General features: G+C 35.1%; 1 protein-coding gene across 1 annotated transcript; it reads left to right on the forward strand.

Moving 5' to 3' along the window:
* Window positions 1–209: 209 nt before the first annotated feature.
* Window positions 210–19278, forward strand: LOC580076 (paired box protein Pax-2a-like). The gene is made up of 6 exons (XM_780152.5): window positions 210–249; window positions 9683–9903; window positions 14579–14758; window positions 16473–16806; window positions 17724–17954; window positions 18857–19278. Exons 1-6 carry the CDS (start codon window positions 237–239, stop codon window positions 19276–19278), a joined length of 1401 nt encoding a protein of 466 aa, XP_785245.4. The 5' UTR covers window positions 210–236.
* The last annotated feature ends 2077 nt before the right edge of the window (window positions 19279–21355 follow it).

Below are 21355 nucleotides of genomic sequence, written 5' to 3' on the forward strand. Positions count from 1 at the left end.
ACCATTAACTCCTCATCAGCTAAACTAAGGGGGAGGGAAAGCTAAAGTGAGCGCATCAAAGACGGGAATTTTACTCAGAGCGAGGCCAAAACAGTTACACCATTGCCACTCTGAAGGCAGACAGTCACGGACGAATCGTTTGTGCTCACAAACGGTGCTTCGATAGGATTTCACGAGGGCGGAAGAGAATATTTCGGTTGTAATTTTTGTTTTCAGGCGTAGCCATCGATCCCACGATGACACACTCTGGTAAGTATGATCTACTATATTATTCTGGCATGCATATTACTTATATATACACATTATGAACAGATAATGTTTTATGAGTATACATCTTTCATCTTAGTATGTCTGTGATTATTTATCAATGTTTTGTAAGTAGAGTTCTCTGGCTCGGAACTTTAATCTAATCTCATGTTTAGTTCTTTTAAGACCACACGGCATTCTTAATTAAATTTCCCAACAAAACACACACACACACACCCACCCACACACAATATATATATTTATAGATGTATGCATCTTTTACGGACGATGTACTTTGAAAACAAAGCTTGTTGCTATGGGAGATTCTAACAAATCAACGTTTACTTGAGATATATTAACTAAACCCATTGTGATCCATGTAGACATAATTATTACTAGCCGTTTTAGACCATCAGCACTAAAATAAGCCTTTTAAGTGCCATGGTCATTGTTGCTGTAGTAGGTTATTAACCGCATCTAATCTACAGATTGTAGTATTTTTTAATTAACCGAATTCTTATATGATTCAGGTGCATGGGGTGGTGTTTTTTTAGTAATTACTGTAATTTGCATGAAATATTAAAGTCATAAAAACATATCCTTTTTTACCACATATCTTTTAACCTATGTCACTGACGTGTATTATGTTCCCTATAATATAGCAAGAATTTTAAATGCAAATATTATATTAAAATGAATTTCATAGAAGAATTATTATACCGCGTTAACTATAGCGATTAACATTAACTTGAATTAATCATTATCACCATCGACATTAAGTTTTACAAATCGGATTAACGGATCTGTAGAGCAAAGACCTCGTTGACGTTTAGACATTTTATGGAATCAAATTCAATTGTACTAAACCAGGTCAAATGAACTTTTTTACATGACTATAGGTTTGATAAATTAATTTCTACTATTATTCAAACATATTATTATTTCAACCACATGAGAGCACTTTTTTAATTAGTACAACTGACACATATTATAGAAGTGACCTTTAAAATGAAAATAAGAATCATGTTCATGGTTATCAGATCCTGGTGTGTAAGAAAGACCTAAGTTCACTATTTATGATATGAAATTCCAGTTTTAATATCTACAGCGCTAGGCTTTTCGCAACATTACGGCCATTGCACAATAATGCGGTAAGATGGAAAAAATAAGAACTGTTAAAGAGCTTCGGAAATACCCGGCGTTAACAGCCTCCCCCCCCCCCCGCCTTTACCTAACAAATGTCCCGGGGTATGCCCTCAGGGCAGTTTGCCCACCAGTTTAGCCCTTTATGGATACGCCTCTGTTCATTTGTTGTGCATTTACTTGTTGGAATATTATATACTAGTAGGAGATTTGCACAACGTGAGGGCAATGATGTGTCAGATCTTTTGATACTTGCCACAAAGTTGGTCGGACACACTATGATTTCCTTTATGTAAGGCATTATACTTGTAATGTGTTTAAAGTTATAACATAATCATAAAATATTAGTTACTGTTCCGACAATTAACATGATAAAATAAAATATATTTTAAAAAATGCGTTAAATATTTAGAATTGAGCTTCGATGTGGCTTCTTTTTGAAAACTTATCATGATCATCGTCATCATTATCATCATCATCATCATCATCACCATCTTCATCATCATCATCATCATCATCACCATTGTCATCATTATCAAACACACTAAAATATTACATTAAAAAATTACTTTGATCAGGGAATATTACTATTTTGAGCATAATGATTTTAGCTTTATAAAATTACTAATTGTAATCAATAGTTTCCTAGAGAAGAATTTATGATAAGAAATAAAATGATAGATTATGAAAACAGACTCGATGGGTGCTCTTTTACCCTCCACGATTAAGATGATGCTCAGAACACCTGCCATCCGTTCAGGTTTAAAGACACAAGAGAGAGCAAGGTCTATCCTTCTTAACCTCACCAGGCTTAACGTCTCGTATACGTATTCGTCCTTGCCATAAACTTGAATTATTATTGGTTCAGACAAATCAAAATGGCAATGTGACATAATTATGTCCTCATGAACTAAGTCCAATCGCGGGAGTAGTATGGTAATATTTTGTTGGTGTGTGTGTGTGATGACGATGGTAATTATGATAATAATAATGATGATGATGGTGATCATGATGATGTGCAGCATTTATATGTCGCCATATTTCTTTTTTTTAAAGCATTCTATAGGCGTAGAAATCTACCTTAATATTTCTAAACATCAATTTATATGTACGAAATGGATTATCCTTTTGGTATATGGACGAAATAAGTTGGATTTGTCTGGCATGCAACTAATTGCACATCCATTGGAAGGAATTGTCTGAGGATGAGTTCATCAATGTATATGTGATGATGTGTCAATCGTATTCTCATGATCAGAAAACTTGTTTACTGTCTTTATAGAAAAAGGGAAACGATATCAGTAAATCACAACCAAATAAAATAGTCCATTTTCACAACACCTTTTTAATGAGAGTACTTTGAATCCGAGTTCTTGGATTGATGTTTATTTTCAATCTATATAATGAAACACCATATATATTTCGCCAGTATTGCTTACGAAATATTATTTCATAGTTTGCCGCATTTTCTTCTACACTCTATGACCTTATACATTTGTATTCATATCAGCTGTCCACACTGCTTTTCAGCTTCAGCTTTTATTGAACTTCTTTCCTGCAAAATCTAAAAATGCATTGCCATTCCAATATAATAACTCATAAATTTCTTGTGTGATATGTATTTTGTTTTGAAGCTTCTATCTTTCTTAACCAACCTCCCCCTCCCCCCCCCCCCCCCCCAAAAAAAAATATATATATATATAATATATATATATATATGAATAATAATAGTAATGATAATGATGATAGTAATACTAATACGAATGTAACCCAAAGTTCGTGCAAGCGTCACTAAAGATTGGTTCGAAACGAAGTCGTTGCGCTGGTGCCCTTTGGTAAGGCATTAATCCTCATAAAAAGGTCCCTCGGAGAGGACCTAAAGCAGTCAGTCCTCTTGTTGCTTACAAACAAGCATTTATGTATGCTTTCTCAGCAGTCAGGTAAATTAACCACCACACACAAGAAGAACAAAGACAGAGAACCACAAATATAAAATAAGTAAATTCGACGGATTTCATCACCCCGTCCACGTTCCCTCATCTGACCAAAACCAAACCATTTCCAAACTGGCGTCAGCCCAAATCATCACCATTCTATATGGATGAGTCGGTTGAGGATAAATCTGTACCATTCATCAATGGAATAAAATCACTTCGGAATGAGCGCTGCAAATAAAGGTGGAATATTTATCTCTCAGCTATCTTTCTGCACTTTTAGACTGACCCTAGCTCTCTCACTGATCGAATGGTGAGTCTGCTTCTTCGGATCATCAGGCCATCAATGGGCATCAAGTTAGCCCAATCGATTTTTTTTTGTTTAACCCAAAATTCTTACTTATAGCAGAAAATCTCATTCATATACATATATAATAATACGTCATAATCGCCTTTGAATGAGCGCTGCAAATAAACATGGAATATTTAACTTTTTGATTGTTAAATGCAGCTGACCTTTGTATCTTTAGATCATTAGGGCATCAAGGGGCATTTAGTTGCTAGTCAACCGAATCGATTATTTGTACCAAATTCCTTGTGTAACAGACAACTTCCTAATGCATCAGTTTGGAGAGTGATGCATAATATGCGTGAAGGACTTTTCCCTGCATGCAGATACAAGATTGGATTGGCAATGTAAGAAATAAAGTGCTTTAAAGCGTAGCTTTGAATTGACAGCTATCCAATTTCTTCATCATGTTTTTCAGATTTACACCTGTTACCATATAAGCTTCAACAAAATTAAAAGAATATTCATCATTGTGAGTATGGTGAATATGAAATGATGATGATGAAACGATAATCAATTGTCCATTTACATTAAAGATACATGATAATATATCAACAAGTTTGACGTACTCTTCATGAATTCATATCAATTACCTTTTTGTATAGAACTTTCTGAATGAAAAAGGGATGATGTCCATAGACTATCAATTAAAACAAACGATTGATGACTCAAACCTTAACAAATAAATATTTTATTTTTGGTGTAAAAATATGTCTTGAAAATCAATTGAACCTTAGGATAATTTGAATTTCTAGAAAATTCAAATGAAACATGAATTTTCACTTTTATCATGATAATAGAAATCTAAAACAAATGCACGTAATACATCTTGCAAATTATGCAGAGTAAAAAAAAGAGTCCTAAGTTAACGTTTATAAACTTGACGAAGAAACAAAAGGGCCCCTGAAATGCCCTTAGAGTAATATACTTCTTTTCATTTTATAAAAAGTCACAAATCGTGTTTAAGAAATAAAAAGAGGAATCCCTCCCTAAAGGTAAAAAGCATGACCTTTCACAATTTTTAATGAGCGATAAAAGTACGATGGCCAAATAAGTAATGAATGATTAAGATGTGTATTAAAGTTTAAAAGAGATATGTTAATTTAAAATTATTTTCAATTCATCTCTGCACATGTCTTACATCATAATAACGCCGCCAGCATCATTTAGCATAGAATATTTTAGACAGGCGATAGAAAAAGAAGAAGAAGAAGAAGAAGGAAAAAAAATAAGTAAAATTCAAAAGAGTGGGTTTAGGATAAGAAGAAAATTATGATGAATAAAATACACACTCAAAATATAAATAGATAAGAAAAAAGGGAAATTAAGTTCACAATAGAAAGCTTTTCCCTATTCTTCTGTACCTACATGTATGTATTTAGATGGTGTCCTTGACTCGAGCAAGGTATATGTGCTTTATCCTGCAAACAAAATATTGTTCAGCATACCAGTACCACTGTGTAGGTTTACCTTCGACACTATGCATATGATCCGCCTGGTTGTTTAGAAGGAGAGATCGCTTAACTAAAACAAATTATCCTTTTTCGGGGGGGGGGGAGGAGATGTTGGTAGATATCTTAAATTTCCACTTTCCCAAATATTGTTTACCCTTATAAGAAAGATTTTCCATCGATTAACGACTTCAATACTTTTTTCATAGCTCTCCCTCTTTTATGTCTTAATGGCAGGATTTTGTTAAACTGATAATGCCGACCACTCTATACCGAATCTATGAAAATATTATGGCAATGAGCAGATCCACGCTATACCAATCATCAAGTTACACGCACATATTTATTGCTCCTGAATTTGTAACAAATAAAGTACAAACTTCCTCCATATATTTTGTCAGTGCAAATGTATCAGGGTCATTCTTCGGTAAACAATTTCTTTGAGTACACACTTTAATAACTCTCCTTGACAGTGATACTTCTCCTATAATATTTCCCAGTGCAATATTAGTATACGCCCTTCCTATCAACTACACGCCTCGATGAGCTTGAATACGGCTCCAATAAGCATTGTCCCCTGGACTTTTATATAACAGAAACCAATATCAGATTCACCTTTTATTATTTTCCTTCTCCCTCCCCTTCTTTTCTGATGCGTACGTATAGAAATTAAAGAAAAACACGTCAAAATTACTCTTGGTGCGATAATTTTCAGCGTGGTGCTCATTCTCCACGCCTAATGGAGATATTTTTTTCAGTTGGTACGAGCGAAGCGTGTAAGAGGAGAATCATGACTTCTCAACTCCCTCTACCCTGTTCTGGTTCGATGAACCATGCTACAGACCCATCTCTCTCCATCACAGTCAACCAGTGTTAAATGTACCATGGGCCACCTTCCTCTCTCTCTCCCCAATATCAATTTTCTTCGCAGAGTTGTGAGCAGATGAAAAACAAGAATAGAAAAGGAAAAGGAGAGATTGAAAGCGTTCTTGTTGTTATTTTTCACCTTGATGAATATCGTTAGAAATAAGAAGTTAAGTCGTGTGTATCAAACTCGACTGTAGCGTTCAAGCCACGAACCACCAATTCTTAACATCCACCGTGAAAAAGAAATATTGCAAATGCCACGAATTTACACTAGAATTCGTTCCTTTATTCTCCCATCTACCCCGCCGACCACGAGCGCTAATATTATTGAGCATGCTTGCTCAGGCGTTACTGGAATCGCCCATTTTTCTGTCTCTCGCAATTTCACACCGGTATGATTTTGAATCAATTTCTGCCCGCCGTGTCGATTTTAAAGATGAAAGAGAAAAAAGGGAAAAGGGAGAGAAAAGGACTTACATAGTATAGGTACTGCACTGTCGGATAGGTCAAGCGAAATGTATTTACTGAGCGAGAACAATTAGAGGCAAAAGTGTGCGTTTCTGAAGACTCTAAGGGCTGGTTATAATGAACACGACAGGAAGGTCGGGGAAAATCAGCACCAGAAAGGTAGAATATACTGCTCTTTCTCTCTCTTTCTCTCTCTGATCTTTAAATCTCTAATATTCCCCACTTTCTCCCTCTCCTTTTATATTTCATTCCTTTCATATTTTGAGTGCCGTGAAGTATGAATAATAATGATAAAACATATTTCCGTTTCTAAGATATCAAGAAACGAGAGAGGTTTTTCTCCTTTTTGATATTGCAACAACAGTTTGTTGATCAAAGAAGCTTGGGCACGCGTGACGCGGCTCTCTCGATCGAGAGAAGAACCACCAAATCGATCGCGATCATTTTGTCGTCATGGTAACGTAATATCGAAAAGAGTCGTTTGGGCGGAAAGTTTGCAGGAGTTATATGATGATGATTATGATTGTAAAGTAATGGATGGCTTGGCGAATGGTTGTGCACTTGTGTGTGAGCAGAGTGCCGCTCAATGGACCGTGTAGTATATGAAACACAAAAGATGATGGGAGGATGCGAAGTCTGCCATGCCACTGGAAATTAGGTCTGATGAGACATTACGATTCATACAATTTGTGATGACGTAAATGAGACTGAATTGAATTATCAGTCGTAAATGACTAAGTACTCGATCAATTCTGATACTGTGCGACCCTCATTTTCAGACGGCCTACGACTTTGTGGTTATTTGGGTGGGTTCGGGCCATGATCATCAAATAATTTATTTAGCATCATCTTACTACGGCGACCAGATGACTGAGTACACTGTCTTGATTTAGAAATACTCAGTATATGCCGAATTCAGAAACAAATGATGCAGATTTGACGTAAAAGTACAACGGCGCATTGGTTACTAAAATGGGTGTGATACCTTTCTGCAGAGGCAAATTTATAAACACTCGGATAAATCGATTTGATGGAAATCAATTAATTCGCATGTCTCATTGTGTTTTATCAAAACAACTTAGCACAAGCTGGCAATGAAGGGAAGTATTTTAATGACTGCTTTACCATGCTTATACGGGATTCAAAGAAGTTTTGATATGGTTAAGAAAAGTAATGATCGGCTTAAATCATTAGATAATAATTAATTCACTATTTTCGTTTCAATTAGTTCTACTATATACGAGTAACATGGTGAAAAGGATGTGAGGACTGAGAAAAATATGTAGAAATAGATATAGAGAAATAAGGATGAGGAAAGAGAGAGATAGTAAAGTCAGGAAAAAGGGGTAGGCCTGGTGGTAAAACTAAATAATGTAGTTATCACAAAGTTGGCAAGTTTCAATTCAAATCATAAAACACATTTATTTATCTTTTTACTGATATAGCAGAGATGGGGATTTTTCGGGGCGGGGGTGAGCGATATTGTTTACTACAAACCTTGGTTCATAATGACATTCATCACCTGTCACTCATACAAGTATATTTAACCGCTAATACATATTAATTATATACACTTTATAGCCCTTATCGTTCGTCGCCACTGACAAAAGATAGTTTTAAATACCGTCTCGCGGGCAGCTGAAGTTATATGCTATATACCAGAAGGTTTTCTGGGTAGAATCCTCGAGATTCGCCGTTACATTTTTTAACTAATCAGATTTTCAGTATTCCTTTTTTTTTCTTGTTCTTTTTTTATATTGCTTTTCTTACATTCCAGTGAGTTCGATAAACAGGGAGAATCTTCTAGCCTAAATCGGCTTGCTATCTTCATCAAATCAGTTAGTTAATCCTACTAAAGTATTTTCCTCCCAATCATGGTTGAAAACGGGGCTTGTGGGGACGAATACGTATCGAGCAATAGTCAAAACAAACAAAAGTACAGAAGACCCCCTTCAGAAATTGTGAATTTTCCCCGAGTTGATTTGTCCAAACGAGTGAGAAGAATAACCATGGTAACGGTATGACTACTCTAGCGAGACGAAACGTCTTTCAGATTAACCACGATCGTCTGCGAGCATCACAAAAATCTAAAGTACGCTGCACCTTTTCCCGCCTCTTCGCTTTGGATTTTTTCCCGCCAAGAACGCTTGGTTGGAGAGCATGGTTATGGTGACGACGCAAAGCATCAAACACGGATATTAAAAGCAAAACAAGAGAAGAAAAAAAAGGGAATATAAAACCACCTACCTTTGATTTGCCAGAAGAAACAAGAATGTAGTATTGCGTGATTTATTAGGACATAATATAATGCAGGTAGGGTGGAGGTGGAAAGTGAGAGAGGTGAGAGCAGTTAGGATAAAGTCATAATTTGCAGCTCACGGTCTTCATGTCTGTGGTATAAAAGCATGTTTAATATTTCGCTTTTCGTTTGATGGTTTCTTCCAACTTACAACATGCTCCGTAATCGGACAAAATTATGACAGTTTGCATTAAACATGAGCTAATGAACACAATTTAACGATCTATTCAAGTTCCCGTTTACGAATTCGCAAACCAGCAAATCATTATAATTCTTGTGTGATTTAATACGGCAATTTTAGAGAGCTTTGGGTATAAATTTTGATACTATATAAGATATTACAATGTTACAGTTGCGATCTTGCTGCCTAAATATGAGGTGAAAGCTTCCCGGGGCTGTAGCCCTTGCCACGCCCCCCCCCCCCCATTACCCACAAAGCCTTGTACGCCTATGGTCATAATGTGGTCTTTAAACTCACGAAATTGTGTAACAGAAGGCCTCTACACCTCTTAGATTTACTTCAACTAACATTGATAGCGGAATAAATCATCTGAATCCTTGTTTTGATTATAAAAATAAAAATAAAAATAATATTCCGTTTTTCATGGAGCATATCACATTGTACGTTACACATCTCTCTGGGATTACGACGCGTTTTAATAATACAGCTTAAAAACTTTACAATATTGAAAATCGTCTTGACGAAGGCCTAGTACTTCAAACTAATCGGACATTATATTTAAAATCTAGCGCAGTATAAATAAACAGATCTTATTGTATTATTGTACTATTTACTTAACCTCGATATACGTGTAGATAGAGCATCGAAGTAGAAGTATATCAATGAACTCGGGATCACAACCTTGCATGTCATCTTCTCATTCAATCTGCCTTTCATTCATGGTTTCATACCTACTTGTTGCAGGTCAGGCTGGCGTCAACCAGCTGGGCGGGGTTTTCGTCAACGGCCGCCCTCTCCCCGTCTGTGTACGGGCACGCATCGTCGAGTTGGCTCAGCTTGGCGTCCGACCGTGCGACATCTCCCGACAGCTTCTCGTCTCGCACGGCTGCGTCTCCAAGATACTCAGTCGCTACTACGAGACCGGTTCCATCGCACCGGGCAACATCGGCGGCAGTAAACCAAAGGTTCGTCGAGCAGATCATTGCTTCCAATTATTTATTGTCTCCGTGATTTGGTAGCGGCGCGCAAACTAGGTTGCAAATTGAAATGGCAACACGACGGGGTGGATTTTTTGAAGGGTGTAATTTGCACTTGAAAGACCAATTATTCTCTTGAAATCTTGATCTGGTAGGTCAGTCTATGCTCTAAAGGCTAGATCAGCGTTTTTTAAACGGGTTGCCGCAAAAGATATTGTGGGGTGCCACGTGAGAAATCTAGTTATAATAAAATTCTTTTTTTCGTAGAACTTCAATTTCGCGAAACCAAAACATTAAAAACTGCTATGGTTTGTTATGAGGAAATATAATTTTCAGGTCATTAAAGTACCTTTCTTCTTTGCTCGCTTCGCTCGCTCGGAACATTTAGAAACAGCCAAACAGGATGATTTCAGACCTCTAAAAGCCTAATTACCTTCATTTTTTTTTACAAACAAGGTACCCTAATATTCTTCTTTTTCCCAGCGAGGTGCCCAAATGCCGCCACGTTTGGGCAAATATCCAATATTTGTATATATCAAAATTACATTATTGACACGCTCGTTCATTTCACTCGCTCGCAACATCTAAAAACGGGATAGCTCTAGGAAACAAGATGCCTATCATATTTATGTATCAACATCATCTAGTTTCATGTATTCGGCAGAGATTTACCCGTATACATAATTTTATATCTTCTATAGTACATGTGTTTTGATTGCAAATTTTTGTTTCGCCACATTCAGGATGTGGCGGGTTCGTATAATTTGGGGGTCAATCGCTTCGCTCACTCGCAAAATTTAGAAACAATTAGTGTACCCTTACATGTATATATGGCACCTGATGAGTGCTAGAGGGATGCAGAATGCATCTTCTATGATGAATTTAAGATTGGGGTGACACTAAACTTTGTATTTTTTAAAACGATGTCGTGTCTTTAAAAAAATTGATAAAACGCCCGGCTAGATACATGTAAATGAATGCAATTCCAGTTTTGCCCACTGACTATTGAATTTTCTTATTCCCATATATTTAATAAATGGAACACTCGGACCTAGTAAGTAATATACTTATATAAACCTATTGATTATCGGACCATCATAATGAATTAATAAATGATTTTTGAATAATGAGAAAATCTTTGTTAATTTATAGGAAAAGGGGAGCGAGATCATTATATGAAAAGGAGGGATATGGTATGATAATGATTATGATATGGTATGGTATGATATGATATCATAATGATATGCTGCATGCTATGATAATGATATGACAATGATATTATATGCTATTATGCTAATTATGTGATTATCATGGTAAGATACAATGCGATATGATAATATTCATATGACTAGGTATGATTATGATTGTTCATAAACGAAATAACATCATTTGATGATAATTATATAAATTCATTCTTCATGTTAAGGATCCTGTGATGGATAGCAAAACTTGTATGCGTGTTAAAACTTTGAGGAAATAGGACGGATATTTTTCTATTTGATCAATTTGAACACCTTCTCTTCGGAACAAAATTAAAAAACTAAATAATAATCTTGAGTAGAAATATAGCACGACAGAACTGCAACAAAAAGTCGATAGCAACCCCCCAAAATACATTACAATTATTAAGGATCCTGTGTTGGATGGCAAAACTTGTATAATATTATGTGTTAAAACTTTTAGGAATGACTTTAGGACTGATATTTTTATTTGATCAATTTGAACACTTTCTCTTCGGAACAAAATTAAAAAACTAAATGATAATCTTGCGTAGAAATATAGCACGAAAGCATTACAACAATAAAATCGTTTGCAAACCAAAAAATACATTACAATTAATATTGTTTTAATGATGACTGTCTTGACCTGAGAGCCCCTAACATAATTTTTTAAGTACAATGTTGAGCCTTTGAGGCCAAGCGCGGAGACCGAAATCTCGTTGCAATCAAACATCTAAAAAAATGGGTTTAATTTGACATGGCGACTATTTCATTATGAGCCAGCTTATTAATACCATATAGCAGATATATAGGATGTACTGTAGTAAATTCCTACAAAAAAAAATTAAATTGTAACGATTATAAATGATTTAGCCAGAGTTTCAATATGATATCGGTTAATTTATTAGAATAGATGAGTGCAAGGAGTAGATTAAAAAACAAAACAAACACTAAAAGTAAAAGTCACTTTAATGTATAAGCAATAGAATGTAGTTAATTACAATAGCCCTAAATACTGCCCTTTTTGTTTAATAGTGAACAACCTCGAAAATGTACACATGGTAATGTTTTCTTGATAAAATCAAGAATATAGTTCGACTACATATTTTCTGTGAAGAGGCAGGTGCATCGAATACATCTTAATCATGCAACAGTGTACTTTTTAGAGTTCATAGATGCTTGAAGCTTATTAAACAGTCCAACTCTGTACTTAATGTACAAAAGATGTTCAAATCAGTATGCAACCGGGACTAAAATCGAATTTTACGACTCGTTCAGTAGGACTATTTAGGATAAGTGTTGTTGTTTTACTTCGAAACTACTAATTTACACCTTAAATTTGTTAGAATTACCAGGAAATTCGAGTATATTCTTAACAATTATATTCATGCATGGAGGTTAGTAACTCCATGATTCATGTCATACACAAAAATACTCATTTAAGGATGCCTTGAATTAAGGAAATTACAAATTAATTCTCTTCGAATTCTTTTCTTTGATTTCATTCATTGTATTTTATTGAATTTGTTTTTGTCGGTACTTGATAATTAAAAGAATAGATATTAAAATTCCTGGAAGAAATGCATGTATCAAAAAATACAATTATCAGATGTGTATTGAATTCTTCGGCATTATACTTCTGTCGCATCTCAATTAGCATGATGTTGTTTAGAAAGGGATGCTATATAGTTGCAACGTTTGATCATTGCAGACTTGTCGCAGTGAAATTAATGATGTATTGTGGTTTCTTGGAATTAATCATGTATAAAGATAATTTGTTTCACGCCTAGCGGGAAAATTTCAACACTTGTGAGCGAGTGATTTTTAATGAGCACGATTTTCTAAGCCAATGGTTCACAAGTACAACGTGTACAAAGTCACATTCTCGTTTATCGCTAGTTGATGCATATGAATTGTTGTTCTTCTTATAATTTGAAGAACGTGAAGAGAGGAAAGAGGAGAGCGCAGGAGGGGGTGGAGGGGGTGTCTACACTGTAAAAGCCAGAGTGTTAAAATTAACACCAAGGGTGTTCAATTTAACACTTTCTCGGTATCTATATCGGACAACTCCTCTGGTGTTACTTAACACCATTTTCTGGAATTAGATGATTTCAATTCCACTTTTGGTGTTAATATTTGACAACTCCTACTGGTGTAGATTAACACCAATATCTGGAATCATAACAAATTCAATTCCACTCTTGGTGGTAATATTTGACAACTCCTAGATCTACTGGTGTAGATTAACAACAATATCTGGAATCATAACAAATTCAATTCCACTTTTGGTGTTTATATTCTTGTTGATCCAATGGTCCAACATTCCACATTTCCTATTAACGACCATTATCGACTAAGGTAGAAGAACCAATGGTAAACTGATAATTCATAATCGATGTTGGCAACTGTCTACCAATAGGTATATTCTAATCTCAATTGCATTAACTCCATCACATAGATCATTTGAAGTAATTTCAAGATTAACATTTAAATGATACAGGCTGGTACACGAATATATAATAAATATGCATGTTGTTTCTTGGTTAGTAATCTTATGATCAATATATCTATTGCTAAAACGTTAATGTAATTGTACCAAGATCAGACAAATAATCTATTGGTCAATAATTGCCAAAGGAAAATACAAATCACAAAATTGATGTGCATTGTCATAATTTGCTTAACACATCATGATAAATGTATTCTTATGTGAACACGTGTAAAATAATCATTAAGCGCACGTACACTTTGTGAAAACTTATTCGACCAATCAACCACCTTAAACGAAATCTTAAACTTAAATCTGACCGGTGTTAAAAATAACACCAATGGTGTCAAAAAAATTCAATACCATACTGGTGTTATAAATTTAACACCCTGGTTTTTGCAGTGTACATAAGAAGGGAGGTATAGGGATAGATATTTTTTGTTGTTGTATAGATTAGGCCTATTAGGAGGAGACACAAAAATTGAACTCGGTCATTTGACTCTTACAAACGACAACCATTCACATGGTTGCTATTTAATTATTTTTCAATAGCTCTGCTGTTATCTTAACACTACAGTTAGTATTATTATCATCATCATTATTAGTAGTAGAAGTATCATTATTATTTTTTATCAATTATTATAATTGTTATCATTATTATTATTACATTTATTATCATTACTATTATAATTATTATTATTCCCATTATAATAATTAACATGATTATTATAATCATTATCATATTCATCGTCGTCATCAATATTATTATTATCATCATTATTATCTTCATCATCAGCAATAGAATCAGCATCATTTTCCTTGTTAGTATATAATATGTGATTTCGATTGTCTCATTGCATACGATAAAGTTGAGTACTTCGATCAATATCAAGTATACCAGTTTGATTTTTTGTTCTATTTTTTTATTTTATTGATCTATTATTTTCATTACTAGGTTGCAACACCTCTGGTTGTGAAGAAGATAATGAGTTACAAACGAAAGAACCCCTCCATCTTTGCTTGGGAGATTCGAGATCGTCTTCTTCGGGAAAGAGTTTGTGATAAGAACACCATACCTAGTATTAGCTCAATCAATAGGATTATCCGCAATGGAACTTACTTCACACATGACGAGGTAACTGCTAATGATAATTATATTAATGATGATGATGATGAAAATAATAATAGTTACAATGATCGTAATGATAATAGTTAAATATATAATAATGATAATAATGATGATATCAATAATATTGACGATGATTATATGATGATATATAGTAATGATAATAATAATGACGATGATATTAATGATAATAACAATAAAATAATAATGATAATAATGATCATAACAACAATTATAATAGTTACGATAATATTAATAATAACTCAATAATTTTACTGGTGATAATAATTATAATACTGATAATAAAGATGATAATAACTATAAAGATAATGATTAAAGTAATATTATAATGATAATAATAATGATAATGATATCAAAAATAATGATAACAATAACAATAATAATGGTAGTAATAATGATAGTAATAATAATAATAATAATAATAATGAAATACATTCTATTAATGGTAAAAATACTGAAATGAATTACGCAAATACTTTACAATAATACTTTAGAGCCTCTCTAAATAGTCGGGAGTCCCACAAATTTTATGGAAAATCTTTACCTAAATTGTTAATGATTTGAAAGAGGATGTCATTTAACACACACTTCTGCAAGGATCTTCAAAACAAATGTGTTCGAAGACGAATATTGATGACAGGATACAAAACTGTGGTTTTCTGCGTACAACATAAAACCAAAATATGGTATTCTGTCGTCAATATTCGTCTCCAAACACATTTGTTTTAAAAATCCTTACAGGAGTGTGTGTTAAATGACATCCTCTTTCACATCATTTTACGATTTAAGTGATTTTTGCCATAATTTGTTGTCAAATTTGTGGCTCCCAACACTTTGATAATTCGTCGCTGTTTTCACGAAGTGACGGTAGTGAAAAAAAATTGCATTCACTTTGCGTTACGATTTTCCTCGTTACCGTCACTTCGTGAAAACAAGGACGAATTGTTGGTATTAAGCTTGTACACTGACTTCCAAGACGACACTGAACACAAGAGATAATAGTATACAACGTCTCCCATTCCTGCGAACTACTTCTTCCATATATTCCGTAAATCTTCTTTCAGATTTATCTCATTATATCATTAATCTATTCTTTCGACGTTACCTAACCTTGTCATGATGAGCTCCAGTTACACAACATCCTATCAAACTTGATCAATTTAAAGATAAACTTGAGTTCTGGTAACAAAAGGAAAATGAATTCTCACATAATCAAATAAAACTTACACTGAATGTTCAAGATTACACATAAATGTCATTTGCAAAAAAATTTGGTAGAAAATGTAAAGTGGCTGAGTAATGAACATAGAAAGAAAAGAAAATCAAGGTGTACTTACCCCGACACCATTTTGTGCAGTCCCATATACTTCTTTCTGTGTATAGTGCTTGTTACTTTACCAAGGCTGGGCCACATTTCTTATCATCTTGATGATTCCACAATCTTGCAGTACACACCAATACTTATATGCTAGATGATCAACCTTTTCTGATCGATTCCACACCGTTTCTTTCACAATGCAATCGCATGACCAGTACTCAACTTTATCTTAAAGCTGAAGCAAAATGATTTCGAGATGTAATTTCGTGAAGTAACATCATGATGTCGTTAAAAAACAGAAAAGGAAATAGTGCATAATTATAAACATGGACATTTGAAATAATCATCATCTTTTGTTCCCATCCTCTCTCTTCGATCCTCAAGGGTAATCCAAGCTCCCTGCCTGCACCCATACCTCGCGTGGCAGCGGGACTCGCCCATGGGAACATGCCACACCCATCGCAAGGCATCATCTCCCCAGACACAACCATGGCACCGTATCTTAGCAACCGCCTCATGGAGCTGGCAAATGAACATCACCGATTGGCCAGTCTTGAAATGACGTCACCAACAGGTAGAACAAACGGTCCAAGTGGAGAGGGCGATGGTAATCGAGTTGGTGTTCGAGGTGGTGAACAGAAGGAGAAAACGGAGACAGAGAATGAAGAAGATGAAGGCGTTCAAACGGACGTAGAATCTCCCACCACAGAATATGCAGGTAAAAACCGTCTACTGCTCAGAGGCTGTTTTACAATACGTATTAAAAACAAAGTATACAACCTGTACATAGAAAACCAATAAATTAAATAATATGTAACAATAAAGAAATAATGAATTTCAGAAAAAAATATTTTAAAAAAAATAGAGGAAAAAATGGGGGAATTCAATTCAATTCAATTCTTTTTATTCATCCAAATACACAAGAATACATGGACACTTTTGGTCACACATTGTAAAAATACATAATATATAAATGAGAAACTAAATCGTTGTTTTCATAATCATAGAAGATAGTAGAAGGCCAAAAAAAAAGAAAGATAGAAAAGGTAAATGAATGTTTCAAAGCTCTAGAAAAAGGAAGTTAGATCATATTATCATAACTATAACTTGAACTAGAACTTTTTCTAAAACTGTAATATTTTGGGGAAAACGTTTCCGAGGAACTGTACAATTTATTGATTTATGCTGTTTTTATGAATGCAGGAGTTAAGTTTTAATAGGGGAAAAATAATGATAATAAAGTGAAATATTTTAGTGAACATGTCCATGAAACTCCAAAAGCGTGAGGATACATTTCTGCTAGTGGAGGGGGGGGGGGGGGGGGTCTGATGCCTTTCGCCCAATATCATCCTTTTTATAGTTCTAAAAACAGGAGCAAAGAGTATAGTATTTGTGTGGTAATATGTAATTTCGTCATCAAAATATTAAATGTAGATGACACATAAAAATACATTTTATTCGGACAAAACATTGCTTGATATAAGATGACGGGTGACCGAATCAATGATTGGTATTTTCGAAATCCAGGAATCGTACCCGTAGGCCTGGGCACGAGAGTGTTCGTAATCCTATCTAAAATCCAATTGTCACATCGTTTTTATTTTTATTCATGGTTTTGTTTTGTCCGTCTTTTAGGTCGGATGATGCCGAGAATCGAACCAGGTGAACAAGATTTCTTAACGACATCGCCATTCGTACATCCCATGTCACGTCTGATGAAAATGGAACGGTCACGCTCTCGGTCACCGCCTCCATCCCGATCGCCACGATCTCCACGCTCACCACGTTCACCACGATCACCTCGTGAGCTGTTCGGGGGAGATCGTGATGACGCAAGTCAGGAGGAGGAACGAAGAATTATGGAAGGTTTGTATATTTTTTATTCCAGTCTCTGTATTTCCATGAAAACCAATTGAAATATAAGCTTAAACGAATAATTTCATTCCAAAGGACGATTGGGGAATGTCTTTTCGGTGACGTAATGTGGATCCAGTCATTGACGGGGCAACAGCACCCCGGGGGAGGGGGGGGGGCGGCACTGGTCTTAAGCCTCGTTTAGATAATGATGCGGTAAACCGCGACGGTCTTTTTTGTGATGACGTAGTACATCTTATAACATTAACTGAGTGAATACTTAATGGACATTAATTTATCGCGAGCAGTTACCATTCATCTGCAAGTGAAACAAAAAGTGACGATGTGGGTTTTTTTTAACGGCGATCTACCGCGTCATATTTGAACGAGATTTTACTGTGTGGAGATGCATAGTTGGCTACGCCACTGGTTTCATAACATACCGTCCGGATCAAGATTCTATGTTCTCCTTGCATACCAAAGAGATCGGTTTGATAGTGGCCCGACATAACTGTTTATCCGGATCAATAGGACTCGGGCTCGGAAGTGAAATAAAACAAATAGGAAGAACTCGGGTTCGCAAATGCACTTTGGTAAATTCACAAAACTGTATTCTGATCAATTATTTCGACATCATTTATTATATTCAAACGACTATCTTTAGGGATGGGGTCAATGCCATCCATGATATTTTCAGCAAACAAGAAATCAAATTTCACGGGTCCCGATTTTGAGTTGTTTCTCCTAATAATATTATAGGTCAAAGTCTGAGAAATGATTTATGGTTATTAACGGGGCATTCTATTAATAATGATCCTACTTTGTTTTATTATCATTATAAACTATTCTTTGTATACAGCATTATTACAAATAGGTCTATCGAACATTTTGTTAATTTCTGCTATCCATTCCAGGTATGCAGCAGATGTCTGCATTTCATCCAAGCGGCAAAGGTTTTCCACATCACCTCATACCGGCCACCTCTCTAGCAGATATATCTCGGGCACCGGTGGCTTCTGCAGCAGCCGCCGCCGCAGCTGCAGCGTCTCGCCTCGCTGCAGCGACGGGGCTCTTCCTTCCCTTCGGAGCATCTGCAAACGGACCGCACAGTCTCGCTCTCTCGGCCGTAGCCGCGTCTGCCGCCGCTGCTGCAGCCGCGGCGTCCCCGAACCGCGGCGGTTTTCTACCGATGGGCAGAAATGACGCAACTGCATCACAACTCCAGCTGGCGCCCTTCCCACTCTTTGTCAATTCAGCCACGGGGTGTTGGACCATGATAAGACCTATGGAATTCACTCAAAACATGATGGATATGAAGACTGTATCTTTTACATGATGGATTGTAACTGGAGGAAAGATCGACAGTCTGGACAAAATTATATAATTTCCTGCAAAGAATGAAAATAAAACGAATAAGTAGAATATATTCATTTAAAGTTTATGATTAATTTTGTATTCAAATTAGAATTCGTCCGCTGATTATTAGATTTACATTAATGTATAACATTCCATTTAATTTTGGAATTTGTTAAGACTTTATTTCAGTTTGTCTCATATAACTACAGAAATGAAGCGAACCTCATAGGTACTAAATGTTTTCACTTATATTATTATGCACTTGTTTTTCTTTAAAAATAGTATGTAATTTTATTACTGGTCAAGTGGTTTCACATTTCATTATAATGATTTCTTTGACATCATCACACCATTAAGAACTTAGTGATAGAGTAGGTTCGTTAATTTAAAACAGGTAGATAATGGAAGCTAATTCCTTTTTTTAAATGAATCTATAGCCCTTTCTTTCAGCAATTATCTTCACGTTATCATATTCGATTTTTCACTTATTTCAAAAATTGATAGACAACGCTTTTAAAAATTGCCTAATAAAAATTTGTCGAAAGTCATTGCGATCATGTCTTTATAGTCGATGAAGAAATTCACAATGTATACTGATTTCTTCAGAATAACACCAACGTCTAAAAACAAACTGTTACATGAATCCATGTTTATTTGTGAAAATTTTCGTTCATACCCAACGTATTACTTATCAACCTGAATGTGTGTGAGACAACTCACATATTAATGTCGCAATAGGCCGAGGAAGAGAAAAAAGGTCAAGTAAATGCCAAACTTGCTGAACAAATACATTGTGGTCCGTTCAATTTACGTTTCTTGCTCATCGGTGTATTTGGCTACAAATTTAGTCATAATCCCGATTCGTGCTAGCAATCGGATCAAATTTTGGCTACTTTCAAATACCTGCAAATGCCCACTAATACAGAATTGTAAAAAAGGTCACATAATAATATGTAATCCATTGAATCAATTAGCATTCAATATACCTGAAGTAATGTTGAAGTTGTGAATTTGATATCGGGTTGTTTATAAAATAGTCTAGCCGTACGCTTTGCAAAATAGTGTCACCTGCAAAGTTCAAAGGTGACAGGTTGGATAATTTAGTTTTGATTTTAAATAGCATGAAAGATTGCCTGGGAACAAAATAAGGAACAAGTTAATTTAGATCTAAAAGATGGAACGCTGGAATCCACTGAAAACATTAGGATGTTGACTGGTACAGTTGCATCGTAGATGTATCAAGCGCTATATAAACACAGAATCTTGTTATCTATCATTACGTCTGCATGAATGTATCGTTATCCAAGCCGTTAGCATGAGATGATTATAATTTTCGACGCATTTGTTAACTGCAATTTTCGTTAACCACACCAGCAATGCAGAGACCATGGGGGCACCATGGGTAGGGGCAAGTCACACCCCGGCTAGTTCTAGTCAAATACAATATCAGATATAAAGGTCTTCGTTTGATTTTCTAGCTTGCTCCTTTTCATTTTACGATTGGCCGAGGCTTACTCCTTCTGATCCTGGTGTCATCACTGTGCATATTAATTATTTTTGTTTAATCCATTCTTATAAGAATAAAAACTTATAAGAAATCGACCATAGAACATACAAATTAGTAAATATGTAGGCCTAAATTGATCCAACGAATGATCAACTTTGAATTTGACTTTATGTTTTAGGTTGTACTTCGATCAATATGAAAAATAAAACCTAAAAAATTGCCAGAAACTATGAATTTGCTAACAGAAAACAGATCCAAAGTACTTTCTTTTGCATTTATTGCTTTATTGTAGTGAGAATTTGTAGAATGTCTATCATCTTATATATATTTTGTATTTGGGCATTATTGCTGCTGAATATACAGCAGAATGCACTGTGAATACCACCGTCACTATTTATATTTCTAATCTCTGAATCTGTTCAATAAGATATAAAAAGACTGAGATGCAACTTCAAACATGTTCATGTAGTACTAATGACTTGTTCATCCTTCTGTATGTTTGATTAAAATGAATAATAGGTGCAATAAAGTGCAATATCATATCATAATA

This window comes from Strongylocentrotus purpuratus, unplaced genomic scaffold (genome assembly GCF_000002235.5).
Source record: "Strongylocentrotus purpuratus isolate Spur 01 unplaced genomic scaffold, Spur_5.0 spur5_scaffold_6, whole genome shotgun sequence".
NCBI lineage: Eukaryota > Metazoa > Echinodermata > Echinoidea > Camarodonta > Strongylocentrotidae > Strongylocentrotus > Strongylocentrotus purpuratus.

Excerpts from the sequence above, each read along its gene's own strand:
- LOC580076 (XM_780152.5), top strand. Across the intron at positions 14,759-16,472 it reads CTTACTTCACACATGACGAG|GGTAATCCAAGCTCCCTGCC; the intron begins GTAACTGCTAAT and ends TCGATCCTCAAG. Across the intron at positions 17,955-18,856 it reads GGAACGAAGAATTATGGAAG|GTATGCAGCAGATGTCTGCA; the intron begins GTTTGTATATTT and ends TATCCATTCCAG.